The sequence below is a fragment of the Halichoerus grypus genome, chromosome 5 (genome assembly GCF_964656455.1).
Source record: "Halichoerus grypus chromosome 5, mHalGry1.hap1.1, whole genome shotgun sequence".
NCBI classification, from domain to species: domain Eukaryota; kingdom Metazoa; phylum Chordata; class Mammalia; order Carnivora; family Phocidae; genus Halichoerus; species Halichoerus grypus.
In genome coordinates, this window is record NC_135716.1 from 144,742,960 (window position 1) to 144,763,453 (window position 20,494).

Genomic DNA, 20,494 nt, shown 5'->3' on the forward strand with positions numbered 1-20,494 from the left:
CCGATTGGCCGAAGCGGCCATCAATCGCGGGACGTTGACGCCCGCCTCGCTTCCTCGCCCGGGTAGCCACGTTCGGTTGAGCTCCAAGTAGACCAGCGGCAGCGGCGGCGGCAGCGGTGCCGGAGGCGCAGAGGGCGGCGCAGGCGGAGCCGGGCGGGCGGGCGCGCGAGCGAGCCAGCGGGCGGCCGGGCCGGCGGGCGAGCGGCGGCAGCGGCACCCCAGGCCGAGCCGGCGCGGGAGGAGTTCCAGGGCGATGGGGCCGCGGCCGGGGCTGACGCTTTGACAGCTGGAAAGAGCGCGGAGCCAGCGCCTGGGGGGGGAGGGAGGGGAGCGCGGCGAGGAGAGCGCGAGCGGGCGAGCGAGCGAGGCCGGGGAGGGGGCCGGGAGCGAGGGGGCAGCTCGGGAGCAGCCGGAGCGGTAGCGGCGGCGGCGGCGAGGCTCGGCGCCCTCTTCTCTGCAAACCATGTTTGCCAAAGGCAAAGGCTCGGCGGTGCCCTCGGACGGGCAGGCTCGAGAAAAGTAAGCCCTATTTTCCAAGTGGCGGCCGCGCCGTCGCCGGGCTGCGGGAGGCCGGTGGGAGGCAGGTGGGCGGGCGGGGGCTGCTGCGCCCCGGGCCCGGCGCCGCCTGCCTGGCCCCTTCCCCGAGGCCGCGGCGGGCGGCGTGGGAGAGCCCATTGTTGGGAGGCGGCGGAGGCCGGGGCGTCGGGGGGCGCCGCCGGGGGAGGGGGCACCTGGTGGCCGCGGGGGTCCGCGGAGAGGGGTGGGCGAGGTCCGGAGCGCGAGGCTGGGCGCCCGCCGCGGCGGCCGCACTTTGCCCCGCGGGCGCGGGCAGGGGGCGCGTGGCTCCCGCAGCCCCGAAGGCTCCTTTTGTCCGCCCGCGGCGTGAGGAGTGCGTGCCGGGGGCTTTGTTCGGCCGGGAGCGCTCTCCCTTGCCTGCCCTCGGCCTCGCCGCCCGCCCCGCGCCTTCCGGGGCGCCGCGCTGGGCAGGGACGGCGGCGCCGGTTTGGCCCTAGGCTTGGGGGACAGTTGCTTGCGGGGGGGGAACTGGTGAGGGTGGCGCTTTGCTGCCCTCTCCAGAGCGCGCTGAGCACCCCGGAGTCCAGAACTGAGTCTCCCTGGACCCTCAGAGCTGGAGAGAGGGTGGCAACGAGTGGGTCGGGAAAAGGAGGGAGGCTCAGGGGTCGGGAGGCTTGCGAGTTTGAGAGACCTAGGTGGGTTTGGCCCCGATGCCAGTTGGAAGTTCAAGTTTGGGGGCTGCTCTCTAGCCCTCGCAGCTCGAGGCAACGCGTCCCCTGGTACCCACCCCCTGAATGCTTCCACCCGCGGCCCCGAGGCAGGGCCAAGCTAGCTGCTCACCTCTGGTTGGGGCCACAATGGGACAGCGCAGACAGGGCTGGAAGCCGGCTGGCAAGGTCCAGAAGCGAGCGCCCCGTGTGATCTGACGCGTTCCCTCTCTTTCTGTGCCCCCTGCCCACTTTCCAGGTTAGCTTTATACGTCTACGAATATTTACTGCACGTAGGAGCACAGAAATCTGCACAGACCTTCTTGTCGGAGGTGAGTGGAATTCCCCCCCATCATCCAATTTCTTGACACCCCTTCTTCCCCACTATTCTTAGAGCCTTTGTTTTCAGGAGCAACCACTGTGGCCACCATTTTGAATTTTTATCACCTTTTGGCATTTATTGTTAGTTGGTCTTCTCAGCCTTTTGGCTCTGGGAAGCCCCCAGCCCACCCTTCCTCTCTGCTCCTCTAAGCGGTCTCTGCTCTCTGCTTTCCAGATTCGATGGGAAAAAAACATCACGTTGGGAGAACCGCCTGGGTTTTTGCACTCGTGGTGGTGGTAAGTTTGTGTGATAGTTTTGTGTGTGTGTTTGTTTTGTTCTGAGACCTGGGTCTGGGTGAACAAAGACAGGAGGCCTGGAGCGGACCCCCATGCCTTAGCTCTTGGGCTTGGCATGGAACAGGGCACCTCTGGGCACTCAGACCAGGGCTGGTGAAGGAGAAAAGGACAGGAGAGGCTGCTGCCTGAAGTTTTTGCCTTCTCTTTCCCCTCCTATTGAGAACCTACTAAATTGTGCCTAGTGTTTGTACAGAAACTCCTTTACTTTTCTGTCTCTCTCTGGGGCACCAGGCGGTGGTGGGGGGGGGGGGGGCTTGAAAAAACCTTGAAGGGTTTTTGTCAGTTCTGCATGCTGCTTTAATTAGAGGGAGTGGGGGTGGGGTAGGGTGGAGAGGATACCAGGTCTGTTTTACAACTGGCCTGTCCCTTTTTCTTCTGTGAGCTCAAAACCTTGAGGGAGCAACTCTACTGGGGCCTTTCCCAGGCACCCTGAGAAAAAGCAAGAAGGGGCTGCCACTTCCTTTAAAGATACTGATTCAGACTGACTGGACCTTCCTCTCCTCTGTGGGCCCTCCCCCCAACCCCCAGCATCCCTAAAACCACAAAGTTTCATTTTACCAAGAACCTTAACTGGTTGGCGTTGACCTCACAGAGTGCTTGTGGTTGGTAGTTAGTGGCTCTCCCTTATTTGTGACCCTTTCCCTCCTTTATTTGGGTCCTGCTGGGGTGGGAGATCTGTAGGTCTGGTCTCCTTGTAGGTTTGCGTAAGAACGGAGGCTTAGGGTCAGCAGGAGTGAGTCACTGTGAGTATAAGACCTGGATGTTTTGCGGGACCGATTGGTCGAGTCTTTGACATCCTTTTGAAAAGGACAAGAAAGCAGAATGGCTTTTGATATTTTGGTGGAGTTCAGAAGGATCAGAGTGCCATGTCTTGGGATCTTAGCGCGCATTTACCTGACCACCAGTTCAGGTTACTGTTCCGAGTCTCTTTGAAATGCGGGGGGATGAAGTGTCTGTTCTAACTTGCACAGAGAAAATGAGTTTTTAATGACTTCTGCCAACCTTGGAACTGCGGTGTTGGGGCCTGAGGATTCTACCTGTAGGAGTGGGTGATAGGCTTTCTGGGGTTGTTTTTGGAGAGGAGTATGTGAGCGGGGTTGGTGCGTTTGACCATCACGGATTTTGTAGAAGCTCAGGTTTAGGAGTAAAAGTTACTGAGAAGGGGCCGGGGAGTTTGTAGCGTTCGAAATCTTCAGTGTGCGGAGAAGTTAATCAAATGTGTACAGCTTCAGGGGACAGAAAAGAATGTTTTTGAGCCTCCTTCTGGAGCTACTAGAAGCCTCCGATTTTCTTGTTCTGTCCGGAAGTGCCCCCCCCCCCCCCCCCCCCCGCATCTTGTCCTGCCTTCTCTCAGCCCCAGGAACGTGGAGAGTCTGTTGTGCTGGACCTGAGCAGTGGTGGCTCTGAGTGGCTGTGTCCGTGGTCGTGTTAGTTAGAAGTTGCTTCTGTGCCATTTGACACTGAGCAAATGACAGCTGAGGCTCTCCAGGTGGGAGGAAGCCCCGCGCTCATTCGGAGTTGGTCAGGCCCTGGAATTCAGACACCTTGAGTGAGATGGCTTGTCTGATGACCCGCTGAGCTAGCTGTTGGTGTTGGGGACAGGAGCACTAGACCGAGAATCAGACTTCTGCTCTGGTGCCCGTTTCCTTCAAGTGGGTTCCCAGTCCTGGGCCTTGGGCTCCTGACCCGGAGAGGGTTTCTAAGGCCCCGTATTAATACCAATGACTACCCTGTGTTTGTGTAAGGTTTTACTGGCTGGCAGATGACTTGTAGGTCTGTTCTCATGTAATACAAAGTGTTAGGGTGACTACACCAAATCTTGGAGGGGGAGAAAGCAGAGATATCTAAGCCTTCCTCCTGGCGCCCCCCCCCTCCCCTTTGCTGGATAGGTGGACAGTTGCCTCTCTGGGGAGGGCTATTTTAACATGAAAGGACAAGATACTTGGTTGTGGACAACATCTCCTTTGGCTAATTGACATGCATTCTTTGGGTGGGGGGGATGGTTCTTGCATAAGAATTCCTTGGGGGTGGGCCTGGATGGGAGTGGGGTAAGATGGGAGGGGTGGGGGTGTGGGCTCTGGGCTCTGGGATTAAGAACCTGTAGGTTTCCTTTATTACTAGTCACCTAGATTGCTCCGCATATGAATCATAGTCCTGACTTTGACAGTTTAACCTTTTTATGAAATGTAGCCATTTTGGTTGGGGGGATGGGGGTAAAAGGAGCACAGATGAAGCAGGCCTGGATTCTTATCCAGATTCCTACCTGTCCTATCTGGGCACCCATAAATGGGTTGTACTAATCCATCCAAACTTCAGTTGCCCCTGGAATAAAGTAGGGATAGTCATCTACCTTATAGCCCCGCGGTAGTTACCAGCAGGGTCATGGGTGTGAGGCATCCAGTGCACAGTAGGTGCCTGATTGATGAGAATTAACACTCTTACTACAAAGGTCTGGCTTGCCAGAAGAGGTTGGTCCATTGTGTTTTCAAGACCAAGTTTGCCCAAAAGGTTGGAAATGTGGGGTTGGAGCCTTTGGGAGATGCCGTGCTGTTAGTCCCGCACATTGTACACTTGTCGTTGCTACACCAGTAATAATTAGTAACCCGATCTTATTTTATTTTTCAACTTGCAGCGTATTTTGGGACCTTTACTGTGCAGCTCCTGAAAGGCGAGACACTTGTGAACATTCGAGTGAAGCAAAAGCCTTTCATGATTACGTGAGTAACAAATTTTTAATCCTGGCAATAATTACAGGGTTGGATAGCTCTAACTTCTTTAGCACTAGAAGCAAATACACAGCCAATTGGCAGTGGTCTTTGTTTTCTCCTGGCCTTTCTTTTGTTCTGCCCACCTCCCTGCTGCCCTTGCCCTGTTCTAACTTGGGGAACAGTGTTTCATAATGTTGTAATTATGCAAAAGAGTATAGATATCTATCTGGAGGATTAAATGGTGGTGTTCAGGGCTCAGCCGTGAGAGGTTGATGTTCAGAGTGGACAGTTAGCTGGGAAAGGACTGAGCCTCCTTGGTGTTGGTTTAATTAAAAAATTGGCCGCCGCCACCACAGCAGAAGAAGCAAATCCGAAACTTGTGTTTCAGAGCAGAAGGGGTGGTTGAGTGAAGTTTGGTGAAATGGGCTGTTTCCTTACTTTCCAGGGAGCAGGCTTTTCAAATTATGTTTTGGGGTGTGTGTGTGTGTGTGTGTGTGTGTGTGCGTGTGTGCGTGCACGTGCACGTTGGAGGGCTCATGTTGTGCCCAGTAAGATCATGTATACTTTGAGGTCCTTGGCTGGTCCATAATCTTGTGTTCAAAATGTTCTTGTGAAGATAGTTAATTTCATCACCTCATAGCTCTTGCTACCCTATCATTTGTCCTCTACCTGGATGAGTTTCTTAAGATTTATGAAATGCTTATAAGAGCGATGTCTGCCGCATATCCATCTCCCATGGCAGTCCCCCTCAAAAAAAAAAAAAAAATTAGACTCCAAACATGGGTTGGAGTCAGAATTTATGATCAGATGAAACACGATCTGGGGGATGTGGGAGATGGAAGGGGAAGTGTCTGCGGTTCTTCCCAGCCTCCTTCCAGTCTTCGCTTCCCACTGGCCTTGTAGATGGGGTGTGCGTGTGTGTATATGTGAGAGAGAGAGTGTCAGCGCGCGCGCACATGCACACAAGAGGTGGTTTATTTGGTCTTGCACTTTGTCATGAGGTGGATAGGAATGGTCTCCAAGCTCTCGAGCATGGAAGGTGGTTTCTTGAATGTCGTCGGGGCCCACCCACTTTGCCAGGCCGCGTGTGTCCCCTGCGTGCAGAGGTGGGGGATACACCTGGGACACTAGAAACTGGCCTAGGACCCCAGAACCCATCTGGTTGAATTTCACAAGCGGTCAATTCCCATTACCATGCATATCTTTATGGTGACAGTTTCTCCTGTAATACGAAGAGTTAGAGATTCCGCGGGAGGCTCACTGGTTTTGAGACTATTCAACGGGATGAAGTTTTGTTATGACTGAAAAGGTAATGCCCTTGGAACAGACTGCTGTGGAAATGGACCAGTTCTTGTGCCGTCTCCAGGACTGAGAGAGAGAAGCTGGCGAACGGTACTTACGGTCTGGTAAACTTTTAGTAGTTAAAGGTGAGGTGACTGGTTCTCTCGTGATGTGGTTCTTCTGGGAAAATCCGTGGTGATGATCATAGCGTTTCCTGAGCTGGAGGTTGGGGGAGGAGGCCAGAAGGTACATGAGGCATATAAAAATAGTTGGTGAATTTGACCCCTTTTTCCTAGTAAAAATCTTCCTTTTTTTTTAAACGTACGGAGAGCCCATTCCTGCATGGTCAGTTTTGCTGCGCAAATGGTTTCATTTTGGAGTTGGGGGGATAGGTGGATGTGCCTATTTCAAATAAATCTCTTGATAGAGGATGTCTGTGCTATCTTTTGCAAGCTATCAGAGAAGTAAATAATTTTTAACCAAGTTTGGTGTTCTAGCAAATGATGTAAGGTTGCGGCAATTTGTGGTTTGGTCTGCCACCTTGAAACAATGGGTGGCAGTGAAAGCTTGCATGGGTTTGCTTTCCATAACTTGTTAGGGAATGGTGGCAGAATTATGTGGCGAGTACTGAAATTGGCGTGGACATGTAGAAGATGCTACCAAGCATTGAGGTCACACTGATTGAGGCCCAGGATTCACAGACTTGGGGGTCAAAACCCTTTTTCCTAGATTGGAATCCACTTGGTGTCATTGGCCTGAGAGTAAGATCGTGCAGGGGGAGGAATGGAGTGATGAATGGCGGCAGAGAGGGAACATCTGTATGGTGAAGGAGTTACACGGTGGCCCTGGGCTGCAGGGGTGACAGGAGCAACTGGTAAATTAAGAGAAATTTAAGAAAATTAAGAAAAGGAACCCTCTTTTTTCTTTGTCCTTCTCAGATCTTCATGTGTTCTCTCCATTCCCATGGCTACCATCTAGTTAGCCCTCATTCCTTCTTGCTAGAATCATTGTTGTTGTCTCTTTCCAGGCCCCCTTCCTCTTGTCTGGAATGCATGCCTCTCTTATCCATTCGAATCCTATCCATCTTTTAACTTCTCTGTGGACTTTTATGATAGTTTTCAGCACACTCTGATCACTCCATCTCATTATCTATGGAAACCATCTACACAGAGCCTTTGTTGGCGGCTTTCCATGTGCTGGGCCCCTGTGCTGAGTGCTTTGGTTCAGCCTCTCATTTCAAGCTGCCAGTGGCCAGGTGAGAGGAGTTGTTAACTCCATTTTGCAGATGAGGAAGCTGAGGCACAGAGAGGTTAATTCGCAGCTAAGGGGTAGAATGAGGATCCAAACACAGGCCATCACCAACTCCAGAATCGCTGCTCCTAACTGCCAAGGCTCAGCCCTGCAGGTCCGTGGCAAGTGTCATTTGTTTGCACCTATTCCGACTAATTTCTCTCTCAGGCTTGTCTTTCCAACCACAGCTTATTAATTTTTTCCATGCCAGAGACCATTCATTGATCTACAGAGCTGTTCATCTCTGTAGCTCCCACAATACCTTGCACACAGTAGGCATGCGTGCTAATTGAATGAAGGGGTTAAGGAACTATGGGTAAGAAAAAATAGGTAATTTGGGGTCACTGAGGAGCCTGGCCTAGAACAGCCATTGAAATATTGGAAGATGGTTCCTTTGGTGATTTCGCTTCTGCTGGGTGATCTTGAGCCAGGTGATTCTAGTGCTGGTTAACCAGTTACCTTACATCTTGTCAGTAAGAGTGTGCAGTAACTGGCCTTCCCTTTGCCATTGAGGCGATTCAAAGATTCTCCTAGTTTGTGGGGGAGATTGCGCAGCCCAGGTACCCACCCAGGCCTTGATGGGGGTAGTGAGTATTAAGTGCTTGCAGGGCAGGGGTGAGGGGGGCGTGCCCAGCTGCTGTGGGGCTGGAAGGATCTTTGGAAAGGACCTCAGCTGGGAAGATCCTGGTCTCTACTCTCCTAGGGAAAAGATTTTGTGTTCCTGACAAATTGTCTCCCCTTCCTGACAGTGGGGTCAGGGGTCAGGTGATATAAAGGCTCCTCTCAGGTCGAGGCCAGGCTGTAGGGCCTGGAATTAAACCAGGTGACTCAGCAGGGAGGGGGTTTAAATTTCCTTTGAATTCGTGAGTTTTTGAGTCACAGTCTGTCCTCCCCCCACCCCCCGGCTCCCCACAAACACCTGGCACGTTATCTGTAAGCATGAGCGCCCTGTTGTTGACCACGTGTAACGTGGAGTGTTGGGGCATTCAGTACAGGAGTGGACTTTTCTGAGAAATCAGTTTACCCTAAGGCAGAAGAGCCCCGAGGCCCTAGGAGGAGGCTCACGCGGGGAACCTGCTGTGAGAGTTTTCCACTCCCACCCGAGCAGCGCTTCTCAGGGTATCGGTAAAAGCCCTTGGGGTGCCATTGGGTTCTCTTAGACCCTGTTGTCTGGGGCCTGGTCTTTTGTGGGGTGGACGCTCCCAGTGCCACCTGTGTCTCTCACTTTGGGCCACCTTCTCTGCTTGCCTCTCCCCCCGGGTCCATGTGGCTGGTAAAAAGAAGTGTCTTTGGTGCCTTCTAGGCTACCAGCAGCCCTTTCCCTCCTGGTGGTAGCTAATTGTGTGTTTTCCGCTTGGTGGCAAGAAATGAGTGGGGTAGGCAAGACCCAGAGGTGTGGCCTCTGAGCTGAAGGTGCTCGAGAGCTGCGGAGGCTCCTTGCACCGCTCACATCATTGCAGTTCTTATAAAGCCTTTCAGTGAAGGCTTGCAGTTGGGCCTCGCGGTGGCTTTATTGGTCAGGTGTTATTCCTAAGTATCAGCCCCATTTCACAGATGAGGAAACCGAGGCCTGGAGTTTAGATAGTTTGTCCAAGAGCATGTAGCGGGTGGCAGGGGGGAGGTGGTGGTGGCGGCAGAGCTGGGACTAGATGTGGGTCTTTCAGATTCTTCCTCTCAACTTTTGACAGCCCTCATTTGTGAACAGAATTCCTGCTGGATGGAGGGGAGGTGTTTGCGTTTGGCCCCAGGTGCGCCCGTATATAGTCACTGAAGAAATGCCTTCAGCGGAGAGCTAGTCTGAAGCCCCTGCGAGGTGAACTGCAGAGTCACTGGCAGAGGTGGGACGCGAGTCGGGAAGGGAGTTTGTTATGGTACAGTGGCTCTTTTGGCAGGGAAAATGTGATAAAAGCTCTGGCTTTTCCTTCCAGAAAATACACGTGTCCCCACAAAGGAGACTTTGTACCTGATTTCCGAAGGTGTACAGACTGCTGCCCCTAACCCCAGCCCCTCTGTGATTCCCAGCGAAGAACTTGGGGCGTTAGACTGGACATGGAATCCCATGACCTTAGCGAGCGTTGAGCCTCAGTTTCTCCGCTCTGAAGACCTGAGGTCCCTTTCTGCCCCGCTGCCGTGAGCCCCTGAGGAGGAGTACCTGGCTCCCTTTCCCCTGTGCCCCCACAGCAGGACTCTCCTGCCCCCCTCACCCCCAGCTGTGAGCCTGTGACTCCAGGCTGTGGGGGGGTGGGGATTAGGAAAGTGCCCCAGAGGCCTAGGCGTGGACGCGAGCTGAGGTATTTGTGGCTCTGTGGCAGGGGTCCAGCGTCCTTGGTGGGTTTGAAATAGCAAAGTGATATTTGAGAGGGCTCTCCTTGGATGTGCTGAGCTGGGGTTCCTGCCAGGCGGGGAGTGTCCACGCCTGCCAGAACCCTTTGGGGGCGGGGGCTGGAGAGGGCGGCCCAGCGGGCAGAATGGGAGGGGAAGGGCCACGACCCGGCTCTGAGGAGCTGGGGAGTGCTCTCCCCAGAGATAAGCCAGCCTAGCCATCTGCCCAGAGGTCCTGGCAAGTTCCTAGCAGTTGCCTTTGGCTCTGACCCTTGGCACCCTTGTGTGGCAGATTAAAAAGACAAAACATAACACACAGTCATTTCTTTCCCCACCCGCCTTGGAGCTTAGACTTTGTGTTGCATCCTTTCTTCGGGCTCCTACCCCGTTTGCTGCAATTCCTCTTACCCCAGAGGCTGCCAGACTCTTCCATCGGTAGCTAATTAAACACTAAATGAGTAACTGGAATTGCATTTTGCCAGAACCCAGGCTGTGCAGCCACCTTAATGGGTTTCAAGTGGCGGCAAGACCCCAAATTGCAAATCCTTGCCCTTTATTTCAAGGGGGGAGGTGGGGCTGGGGCAGGGGCGGGGGGTGGCGGGCGTAGAGTGGTGGGGACCCAAACAAAGTTTTTGGCAGTGGTCACTTCATTTGAACTCCAAGACCAGCCGTGTGCACGTCTTCGCATAATGCCATCTTTGTTAGCTAAGCATTTGCAAACTTGGACCAAGAGTTAGCTCTGTGCCCACCACTGCTCTGAAGGAGCCAGAGACCCCCAGCTCTCCCTGCAGTGTCCCTTCGGCTGTCTTAATTTTCCAAGGGAAGCGGGTTCTCTAGTGGAGACCTCAGGCCAGACCTGCCTCGCCCCCTTCCTCCAACTTTTCCTGCCTCTGTGTGTGAGTTTGTGTGTGTTTAAGTCTTCAGAGGGAGAAGTGGAAGGGAGGTGTGTGTGCTTGAGGGCCTGTCAGCCAAGATAACAGAAATGTTACACTAGCTGTAGCCTTTATAATAGTGTCTAGGGTTTAGAGTATTTAGAAAAATTAATCTTTTTTAGCTTGGTAATAATTCTGACCACGGCACAAGTGCATTAGATGATTCACATAAACTTCTTTAATACATGTTGCTAGGAGCTTACAGCAAATAGACAATAACGATTGTTTGTTTTTGATTCGCCAGGGTAATGGGGTTTTCTGGAGCCTTGGTGAATGGGTTTTAGAAACGTTTCTCTCCCGTGTTTTGCTTTTCTTTTCTCGGGTCTTGAATCCTCTGGATTTTGAAGGGTTTGGGCTCTGGCTGGTGGCTGGGATGCACACCTCAGTTCCAGCCCTCACTGTCGTTTCCTGGTGGGATGGACTTTCAGATCTTTCGTGTCCCCCCTGCCGCAGGGTAGGGGGGGAGTGGTGATTCCTTTGCATGGTTGTTGTGAGAGTTGAGTAGTGTCACCTACCTATAGAATGGTTGTCTCTCTGTGCCTTGTGCTTGGTGAGTTTGTTTTCTTTCTCTTTGCAGCCCTAAAGTTTCCCCCAAAAACTTTTAACATGATGGGGCCAACAGCATCTTTTTCTGGGAGAGCAAGCTGACCTGAGGGAACTGGACACTTGAATTTCCCAATGATGCCCTCCAGTGCCTGGGCTCCCCTGATGTGCCATGGAGTCTCCCCCTCCATACCAGCTGTCTTGTTTCATCCCCACACCCCTGCCAGGGGCAGAGCGAGGAGTCCTGCCACAAGCTGGCACTGATAAATGCTCCCCTGAGATGTCTGCACCCCTTATCTATGTGGGGCAGAGGAGTCCCGTCCCCATCCCGCACAGTGAAATGGTTAAGACCCAGAGGGGCTTGCAGCTTGGCATCCACAGGAATCTGGATTCACATTTTGGCCCCACACCCCTTGTTTCTGGGGGAGCCTCCACTTCTCGAGATCCATTCTCTCCACTGTGAACTAGGCACAGGGGTTGTCCTTGCTCATCCTGCCGTGGGGGTGGGGGGGCGGTGAGAGGAAGGCAAGGAAGCCTGTCCGGGGAGGTTAGTTGTGCGGTGATGTGCTGTGTAGATGTTCTCAGGGATGGGCAGGGCTGAAAGCTGCTAAGTTGGGTCATCCTTTCCGGTATGTAGCCTGCCCTTGCCTGCCTCCCGTTTCACTAGGCTTTTTGATGGGGCTAGGAGTCCCGGCAAGGAGCCTTAGGAAGCGAGCCTGGGAAGGGATGTGTCACCATTGCAGGTCTCTGGGGAGCTGGTGCTGGTGGTTGGCTGCTTTTGCTTCGGGCCTCCTGGCCGAGCCTGAGGGAGGCTCCCAGACCAGGAGCTGGAGACACCGTGCAGTTTTGCGGTGTTGATGCGGTTCACTGACCGAGTGCCTGCTCTGAAGAGACAGATGCAGCCCAGGATGTGGTAAGTGCGTAGGAAGCCTCGTGCAGAATGATCTCCGTCTTACGAGAGACCAGGATGCAGTCGGGACAGGTGGTGGGAGAAGGCACCGTCCCGCCCTCTGTGGCGGCCGAGAGATGTATCTAACGTGTATGTACGTAGCAGGGCTGGAGGTGATGGAACTGGAGGTCACCTAGTCATCTAACAAAGAGGTAAACTGAGCTCCAGAGAGGAAAGATGCCTCACCTGAGGTTGCCAGTAGGACTCAAACGTGCAAACCCAGTCGGGATCCAGGACGCTTTCCCCTGCCTTGGTGCCGCCTTGCTGCACTTCAAGCTGGGCAAACTTAGGCGCGTTGATTAGCCTCTCTGTTTCTCCGTGTCCTCAGGTAGAAAATGGGGTCAGTAAAGTATACCCTTCTCATAAGGTTGTCGCAAGGATGGAATAAATGAGCTTCTGCGCCTGCACGCACCCCACCTCTGTAATAGGGCCTGGCGCAGCAGAAGCACCGCGAAACGTGTGCTGTTCCTTTTGTGACCTCAACCTGGGGCCCTGTGTGCATCCTGGCTTTCTCATGGCCAAAAGGGAGGCGGCAGCAGAATGGTCTTGGTGTGGGAGGTGTATGCCTGTGGACGTGAACCGTCACCGGCTGCCTCACCTGTTGATTAGCGCTCTGGATCCCTGGATTTGAATCCGCCGTCTTCAAGTACCCTTGAGCAGCCGGAGGGCGAGGGTCTCACACACACAGCCTCCAGACCAGCCGCGGTGCTTGTGAGGATGAAATGAGACACACTTAGGGGCACTCCTGGCTGGCACCTGGACTGGGTTCGTTCAAGTGTCCGTTTTCTCTTCTGCCGGCCACGTCTCTTGATCTAGGAATCTGGAACTTTCCCCTGCCCCCTCTGACTCTTTCTGTGGTCCCTGCTTGGTACCACACCACCTGAGATGGGGTTTTTGCTCCCCTGCCCTCTGGCCCTTCTGTAGAGCAGATGCCAGCCTGGAGCGTGGCAGTCTCCACCAGGCCTGCCGGGACCACCCCCATGGGAACACCCCTCCTTTCTTCTTTCATCCCCAGGAGCTCTGTGTCTGTATTCACTTGCTACTTGTTGCCCAGAAGGAGAACAATTTGGGTCAAGGTTGTCTCTCTTCCCTTCCTAACTTGTAGATTAAAAGCTCTCGAAGGGCAGGAGCTCTTATCTGTACCTCTTTTGTGCCACCCCCACTCCTGGGGCCTATTGCAGAGTCTTGAATAAATCCCCAGATTGGTGAGCTAGACTCTGCGCCTTGAGAAGCGGGAAAGGTCTGATCCCTGCCCAGGGATCAAGTGTGTTAAATACACGTTTTAATGGAGATGGACAAGTGGCGCATGGTAACGCATTGTTTTGCAAACTGTGAGTTGTGACCCATTAGTGCCTTGGGAAATCAACTTAGTGGGTCACGACTGGCAATTACAAAAAATGAAACAACTGTTATCACACGGAGTAAGCATAAGTATTGTTTGGGGAAACTTCTGTTTTCGGTGATCGCTGTGTGAATAAACGTGGGTCCTGAGTTTGTGAAGTAAAATTTGCCTTCTTGTGGGTCTCAGTGTAAACTTTGAAAGCCACTAGCCCAGAGAAGGCTGAGATTGAATCTTGGGGCCCACGGGTGGGGTGACTTAAGCCAAGTGACAAGCGATTGCTGATCCCTGCTTCGTGACCTGTGATAAGGAGGGAATGATTCCCACCTCCGAGGGTTCTTGAGAGAGCTGTGTCCCCACCACGCCTCTTGCTTCTAGAGTGGTGCCTGGTGGTTTCCTTGGTGGCCGCCTTTGGCCTTAGCTGCCGGATTCTCTGTGCAGAGAACATGTAGAAGGTGCTCAGCAGATGCTTGCCGAATGCTGAATAAGCAGTAGCCCCCACTTAAAGTCAGCAGCTCGTCCCTGCTGGCTGGCCGCAGGACTCCTCCTGCCCGTCCTCCTGTGTGTCTGCAGGCGAGGCGGGGTCCCCGGCCCCCTGCGGAGGGTGTTGTCTGAACATCTGCACAGCTCAGGCTCTGGCTAGGGCAAGAATCTCAAGGAGAGGTCTCAGGGCATCCTGTCTGACCGAGGTTGGCCCAGCCTCCCAAATTCTCCGTCCCCTCCCGGTGACGGCTGTTTGCACAGCTCCCGAGGCAGGCTTTGTGTCTCCCGCTCTTTGTGTGTTTGGGTAAAGCGCCTGACATTTCACTTCTGTCTCACAGTCCTCTGACCTTAAGAAGCACGGCTGCTCCCTGGGGCCCCTGTCTGAGGTTTTCCTCTGATCCTTCTCCCGGTCACAAAAGGCCGTTTGAGAGAGCAGGCTGTGGGGTGGCACACCTCCCCCCCGCGCCCTGGATGCTAGCTGCAGCTTTGTGAGCTCGTGGGGTAGACAGAGCGGGGCTTCGCAGACTGGAGCGGGAGCGTGGTGGGCGCGCGGTTAGTGCCAGGCGTCTGCCGCGGGCCGGCTCTGTGCCGGTCGGTGCTGGGAACCGGAGCAGTGTCACGGACGGTACACGGGATTTGGACTTGGAGGACCAGAGGGCCAAGTTCTGATTCTTCCAGATGGCCTTGGGTGAGTCATCTGGCCTCTCTGAGCCTTCGTTGGTTCATCTGTGATATGAAACGGTGTGAAGTAAGGCCTGGATTTTTTTTTTTTTTTCCTGCCTCTCAAGCATTTTAGAAGTCGGGTGAGAGCCTGTGAAAATGGTTTGTAAATTGTGGTCCCCTGTTGAGAAGGCTTTTTGGAATGTGAACAGACTGTCAAATCGTAGAACGTGTGTTAAGAAGCACCCTCTCAACTTACAGATGGGGAAACTGAGGCCTGGAGTGGGACGGTAACAGCAAGTGCGTGGCCAGATGGACACCTGATTCCCGTGGCCGCCCCTGAGTTTGGAAAACCTTTGCTTCAGAGGCAGGCGCCTGGGCCTGTGCCACCTGCTAGGAATTTTGCAGCTTTCTTTGGGCGATGCCGTGGGCATCCCGTGGCTTTGGCCATCCGTGGCCTGTGCCCAGGGGGGCAGACGGCCCATGGGCAGGCCTGGTGTTGGGCGTGTGCACGCTGCTGTTCTTTTCTCGCCGTCCTTTAGAAGGCTTCCAGTAGCAAATGTTATCCCCTCTCTGGAGGCCCTTCCTCTCGGCAGCGCCGGCCGCCCGCTGCCCACCAGCTCCCACTCCGTGGGCCCACTTGTGTTACATGAGGCCGCCCTGGCCCGCAGCTCTGGTCGCAGGTGTCGCTGCGGATCTCCGGGCTGGTGAGCCGCTGCGGACGGGGGTTTTACAGCATGACAGGGAATTTCAGCCACCACGTTATCTGCGAATTGGCCAATTGATGGTTTCAGCAGAGCATTTCAGCATCGGGGAAGCCAATACAATTTGAGTTACTTGTGATGGCTGCCACTTTAAATACCGCAGTGAATTTCTGTCAGCAAGCTAATGCGTGGAATAGGGAATTGCAGAAAACTCGATCACCAGAGTGCATCAGTCGATTCTGACCCCAAGCTATAGAAAATGAACTTAAATCTAGTTGACTGTCACCACGCACTTTCTTTGGCATTATTTTGCTAGCAGCATCTTTGTCAAAGGGAACTTGAAGAGAAGAGACGAGGTAAAAATCACGGTGTTGGACTCCGGCCGCCACTGTTGGAGGGGGTGATGATCTTCCATGGAAGGTTGAGCCATTGGGAGTTGGGGTGGTAGTTTCTTGCTGAGAGATAAGTAACTAAACTATGGCGTTGTGGCTTAATAATAACCAATCCCTTGTTTGATGAAGGAAACTAGTGTTTATTGAGCAGTTGCTATGTGCCTAAACCTTGAAGAAGGTGTTCTTATTCAATTCTTGTCCTTTTGGGGCAACATAGGGGACAGAATCTTCTTTCTGTTTCACGAAGGAAGAACTGTCGAGAACAGTGAACAAGTTTGAGTGCTAACCGTATGCCAGGCACCGTTCTGAGTCCTATAGGCTTTCTCTCTTGTCATCCTCCGAACAGCCCAGTGGGTTAAGTTCTGTCTGCATTCCCATTTTGTAGAAAAGGAAACAGAGGCACTAGAGGGATTCAGTCCTGTTGGAGGTGGGCTTTAAAAAAGAAAGTGCTCTTCACTACTACACCACACTGCCTCCCCAGGAATTAGTACCAGATTTGACATCTTTAATTAACTGATGACCCACTGCCCAGGCCAGGGTGGTTTGGTACTGGCTCTGGGAGGAGCAGGTGGGAGCGCATCCCGAGCGAGATGCACAAGCTGAAAGCCCTGCCTGTGGGTCGGATGGTTCCTTCCCGGGCTGGTTTTTGGTGACCTCGCCTGGGAAGAAGACCTCTTGCTTTGGGCCTGCATACCCTCACGGAGAGTTTTCCCCATCTCTTCACTGACAAGGCCACCTTTTATTAATTCTCTGTCACCTCCTGTGGGCTCCATGCCTGAACATAATCCATTTGCAAATAGATTGCATGCATCGACTCACCATTTTAACTAAGAAATAGGAAAAACAAGAACTATGGAGTTGCCGATTAGAGCTGCTTATCAGCTCACGGGAGCTAGTTCAAGCACGCCAGGTTGGTAGAATTCTAGTCAACAGAACACATTGGGAATTTTGGTTCCATTTCAGTTGAGGTAGACATGATTTTTGTTGAGCCTAAAAAAAAAAACCACCAGCCATGCTTCAGTCTCCAGGAGGGTTTTCAGGAGACCTGGTTAGCGTCCTCGGGCTGGGAACCTGTGGCTTCCATCCTTCCTCCGCCCTCCTAGCAGTGTGGGAGGCTCCTTGTAGGCTTGTTTTGGAATGGCCGGGGTGGGCTTTGTGGAGAGAAGGCCCTCAGTTGTTCCCCCCCCCCCCCCAGGGGTCAGCAGGGACAGAATGCAGAGTTCATCCTGACTCATCCCTCAAAGCCTAGAAGCACAGGTCACTCAAAGCTTTCCTGTGGGGAGAACCCACCTTGGGGGGATGGGTGGCCCAAGGGGCGTAAGACTCTGCATGGAGATGGTGGAAGGCTACCATCTCCAGAAGATGCTCCCGAGACCCCTGCCCCCTCCCCTGCAAACAAGTAACGCCTTCCCTACTCTTCTGAGCTGGTATCCAATGGAAGAGATGGCTCACTGGGCAGAAATCCTCTTTCTTTTTCTTTTTTTTTTTTTAAAGATTTTATTTATTTGACAGAGACACAGCGAGAGAGGGAACACAAGCAGGGGGAGTGGGAGAGGGAGAAGCAGGCCTCCCGCTGAGCAGGGAGCCCGATGCGGGGCCCCATCCCAGGACCCTGGGATCCTGACCTGAGCCGAAGGCAGACGCCTAACGACTGAGCCACCCAGGCACCCCAGAAATCCTCTTTCACAACCAAACTTCCCCACTTACTGGCTGTGTAACCTTCGACTGACCATTGTCTTCTGTCTGGGCTTCACTTTCCTGATTTTGCAGCATGGGGCCAGTTGAGGGATACAAAAGTGATTTCTGGAACAGAGGTGACCCGCATTTGCCACACACCCTGGGCCGGGCACCGTGCGTGGGCATGACGTTTAATCCCGGTAACTCTCTACAAGGCAAAGGCTATTTTTATCCCCTTCTCTGGACAGGGAAACTGAGGCTTAACTGGTGATGAGGTCATTAAATATGGGAGTCCGGGTCTGAACCCGGGGCCTCATTCCTAGCCTTCCGAGCCATGCTGTTATTCTAACAAACTTTTGGGTGACTTTCAGAGTTGGGGACCTTGGGGTAAAAATGCACTTTGAAAGAACTGGATCATTTCAGGAGAAACCTGGAAACGTGTGTCTTAAAAAAAAAAAAGATGTCAGCAGCGGTTTGCTTCCCAGTGAGATGAATGCAGATAAACCTATTTTGACTGTTAACTTATTTTGTTGCTTAAAAGCCAGTGACATGTAGCGTTGAGTTTATTTTTCTTCACAGCGTTTAAGTGTTTGCCACTTCTTGAGTGACGTGTGTGAATTTGGGAATTGCCTGTACTTTGGGAATGGAGGCCGCTGCTCACATTTCAGGCTTTTGCCTTGAGAGGGACTTGGGGGCAGGTGTGCGCAGGGCTGCAGCTGAGAGGGGGCTGCGAGCTGTGTGTGTACCTGTGTCTCAGGCTCTTGCCAGAACCAGAGCCCGCTCTGAAGTTGGGGTCACGGTGGAGCACCGATCGCAGGAGTCTTTGTGACTGCAAGCCTAAATATTTATTCTCTTCTGTCCCTAATGAAAACAAATTGTCAACAGTTGTTCAGTAACTGACTAAATTAAAATCTGTAATTAGTCAATTAGATTAAAGAGTTGGCACAACCTGATTGTATCATGCTGGTTAGGTTATTAAGAGAAAGGGTGTGATTTTTAATTACTGAATGCTAATTTTGACAGTTTCAAATAGAAACAGACGTGTTTTTCCCCCCTTTCCCTAATTCTGAATGGTTTGGAAAGTAAAGACACTCAATGTGTAAATTATGGTTTTTTCTTTTTTTTTTTTTTTTTTGAAGGAAAATAATCCGTGAAGGCCCTGCCACAGAGTAGGGGGATTTTAGTTAAGAGGCCACATTGGATTTCATTGGACGGGTTAGCTGGAGAGCCTTCCTTTCTTGAAGGATGGATGGCCTGGCGTTTGGCAGCTTTGTTTTTGCTTTAAATGAGAAGTTGGATCTCAGCTCCAAGTAGTTGTCATTGAGGTAGAGTTGTTTTTAGGGTCCCCCATCGTCTCTCACCTCATGGGGCTTTTCTGACCAACACCCCAGAAGCGATGGGCCGCAGGAGACAGAATCCAGTGAGGAAACGGCTGTGTTTGGGAAGTGTGCTGGGACTCAGAGACCCCGGCACACGCGAATAGCCGTATCTGACTTTTTAGAAAGTGTTTTCTCGTGTACTGGGCAGCGCTGTGAGAGCAACAGGATGTAAGTTCTTACTGCTCTGCTTTGTGGCTGCGTAGAGTCGAGGTCCTAGGAAGGGGGTGCTCAGGTGTGGGGTTGCGGGAAGGGGAGGACGGGGCTTGGTGAGAGCAGGGCTGTGTGCAGGCAGGCAGGCCAGAGAGGAGAGGGGCTTCTTGCTTGGCAGGAAGATGGGATCAGAAGGTAGGGCCCACTGATGGATTTAGAGGCATAGAAAGCCAGCAGAGAGTTTAGGATGAATGGAGTAGGCCGATTTTAAATGGAGCAAGTCCTTCTGTTTTGTTTTTCTGGGGGAGGCTATCTTTTTTTTTTTTTTTTTTTTTTTTTTAAAGATTTTATTTATTTATTTGAGACAGAGAGAATGAGAGAGAGAGAGCACATGAGAGGGGGGAGGGTCAGAGGGAGAAGCAGGCTCCCTGCCGAGCGGGGAGCCCGATGCAGGACTCGATCCAGGGTCTCCAGGATCATGACCTGAGCCGAAGGCAGTCGCTTAACCAACTGAGCCACCCAGGCGCCCTGGGGGAGGCTATCTTATTGCCTCCCCTGCGAACACTGGCATACGGGTGTAAGCAGCCTTGGAACTAGGGGGATGAAATCTGAGCTGTTTCCAGACCCCACCATAGCCTGGATCCCTTCAGCTGCCAGAAGGACCTTCTTGTCTCGCCACCCTCCTCCTCAGCTCCTGGGAGCTCACATGTGGTCAGCCCTGGAGGCTGTAAGGTGCTCTGCACATAGGTCATGTTATCTGGAGAGCCTCAAGCCATAGAAGAGGTCCAGGGGCCACTGCAGAAGGCCACCGGCCCTTGCTGCTCCTTGCCTGGGTCCCGTGGTTAGTGACGGTGGCTTGAGACTCTAACCCCGGTTCCCCAGCCAAGGGGCTCCTGTTTCCTTAAGGCCCACTGGGCATCCTCCCTGTGCCTCCAGGAACCATGCTGAATGGCGCTGTTGATGTTGAAGCATAGGCTCTACTTTTTGCCATCGGAGTTTTCCATGATCCATTTTGGAAGCACCAGTTAAAATGGCCTTTAGTTTTCAAGATTTAATATTAAAGCAGCTGGTGATCCACAATGAGTCTTTTAAATTTTTTTTATATTTATGTACTTATGTATGTATTTTTTAAAGATTTTATTTGAGAGAGAGAGTGAGAAAGTGGGCACAACTTAGGGGGAGGGGCAGATGGAGAGGGAGAAGCAGACTCCCCACTGAGCAGGGAGCCCGATGCAGGACTTGATCCCAGGACCCTGGGATCATGGCCTGAACTGAAGGCAGATCCTTAACCAACTGAGCCACCCAGGTGCCCCCAGAATGAGTCTCTTTTTGAAGGAAGCAATTTTGCTGTTTGTATTTTGATACATGTATGGGGTGCTGGGGAACCAGAGGCAGAGAACAAGGTGAAGCAGCCTGGGCTCTAATACCCAGTAGGGCTTTTACTTATTGTGTAACCTGTGCCAGTTGCTTAACTGAGCCTCGGTGTCCTCATCTGTAAAATGGGTTGCACTCAACTTGCAGTACTGTTTTGAGGTGAGGATGCCAAGCACCTTAGAAAATGCCCTTTAGTATTTCTGGAATAAAAGAATGAGAGGCTGAAAGGTTGCCAGTGCTCTGGGGAAAGTATCCCTGCTTAGGGAGCTGCACCAGGTATGTTCAGACACATGAGTAAATGAGAGGAGCCGAATAAAAAGTACGAAGTATTTACAAGTGGTGGTTTGGTATGTGTTCTGAATTTGGAATTCTTCTTTCAGACTCAGGATCCACAGCCAAGGTTAAAGAGG

The 20,494-nt window shown here is 52.7% G+C and overlaps 1 protein-coding gene across 6 annotated transcripts in view; it reads left to right on the top strand.

Moving 5' to 3' along the window:
• Positions 1-324: 324 nt before the first annotated feature.
• Positions 325-20,494, top strand: part of SSBP3 (single stranded DNA binding protein 3) — a 161,913-nt gene continuing 141,743 nt past the window's right edge. For 2 of the 6 annotated variants that reach the window (XM_078073101.1, XM_078073102.1), the window contains exons 1-4: positions 329-519; positions 1,483-1,555; positions 1,780-1,841; positions 4,534-4,618. In XM_078073101.1, coding sequence (XP_077929227.1) covers positions 464-519; positions 1,483-1,555; positions 1,780-1,841; positions 4,534-4,618 — 276 coding nt within the window. In that variant the 5' untranslated portion in view covers positions 329-463. Of the gene's footprint in view, positions 520-1,482; positions 1,556-1,779; positions 1,842-4,533; positions 4,619-20,494 lie in introns of all 6 variants that reach the window. The other 4 variants (XM_078073100.1, XM_078073104.1, XM_078073105.1 and 1 more) reach the window with 4 other exon arrangements.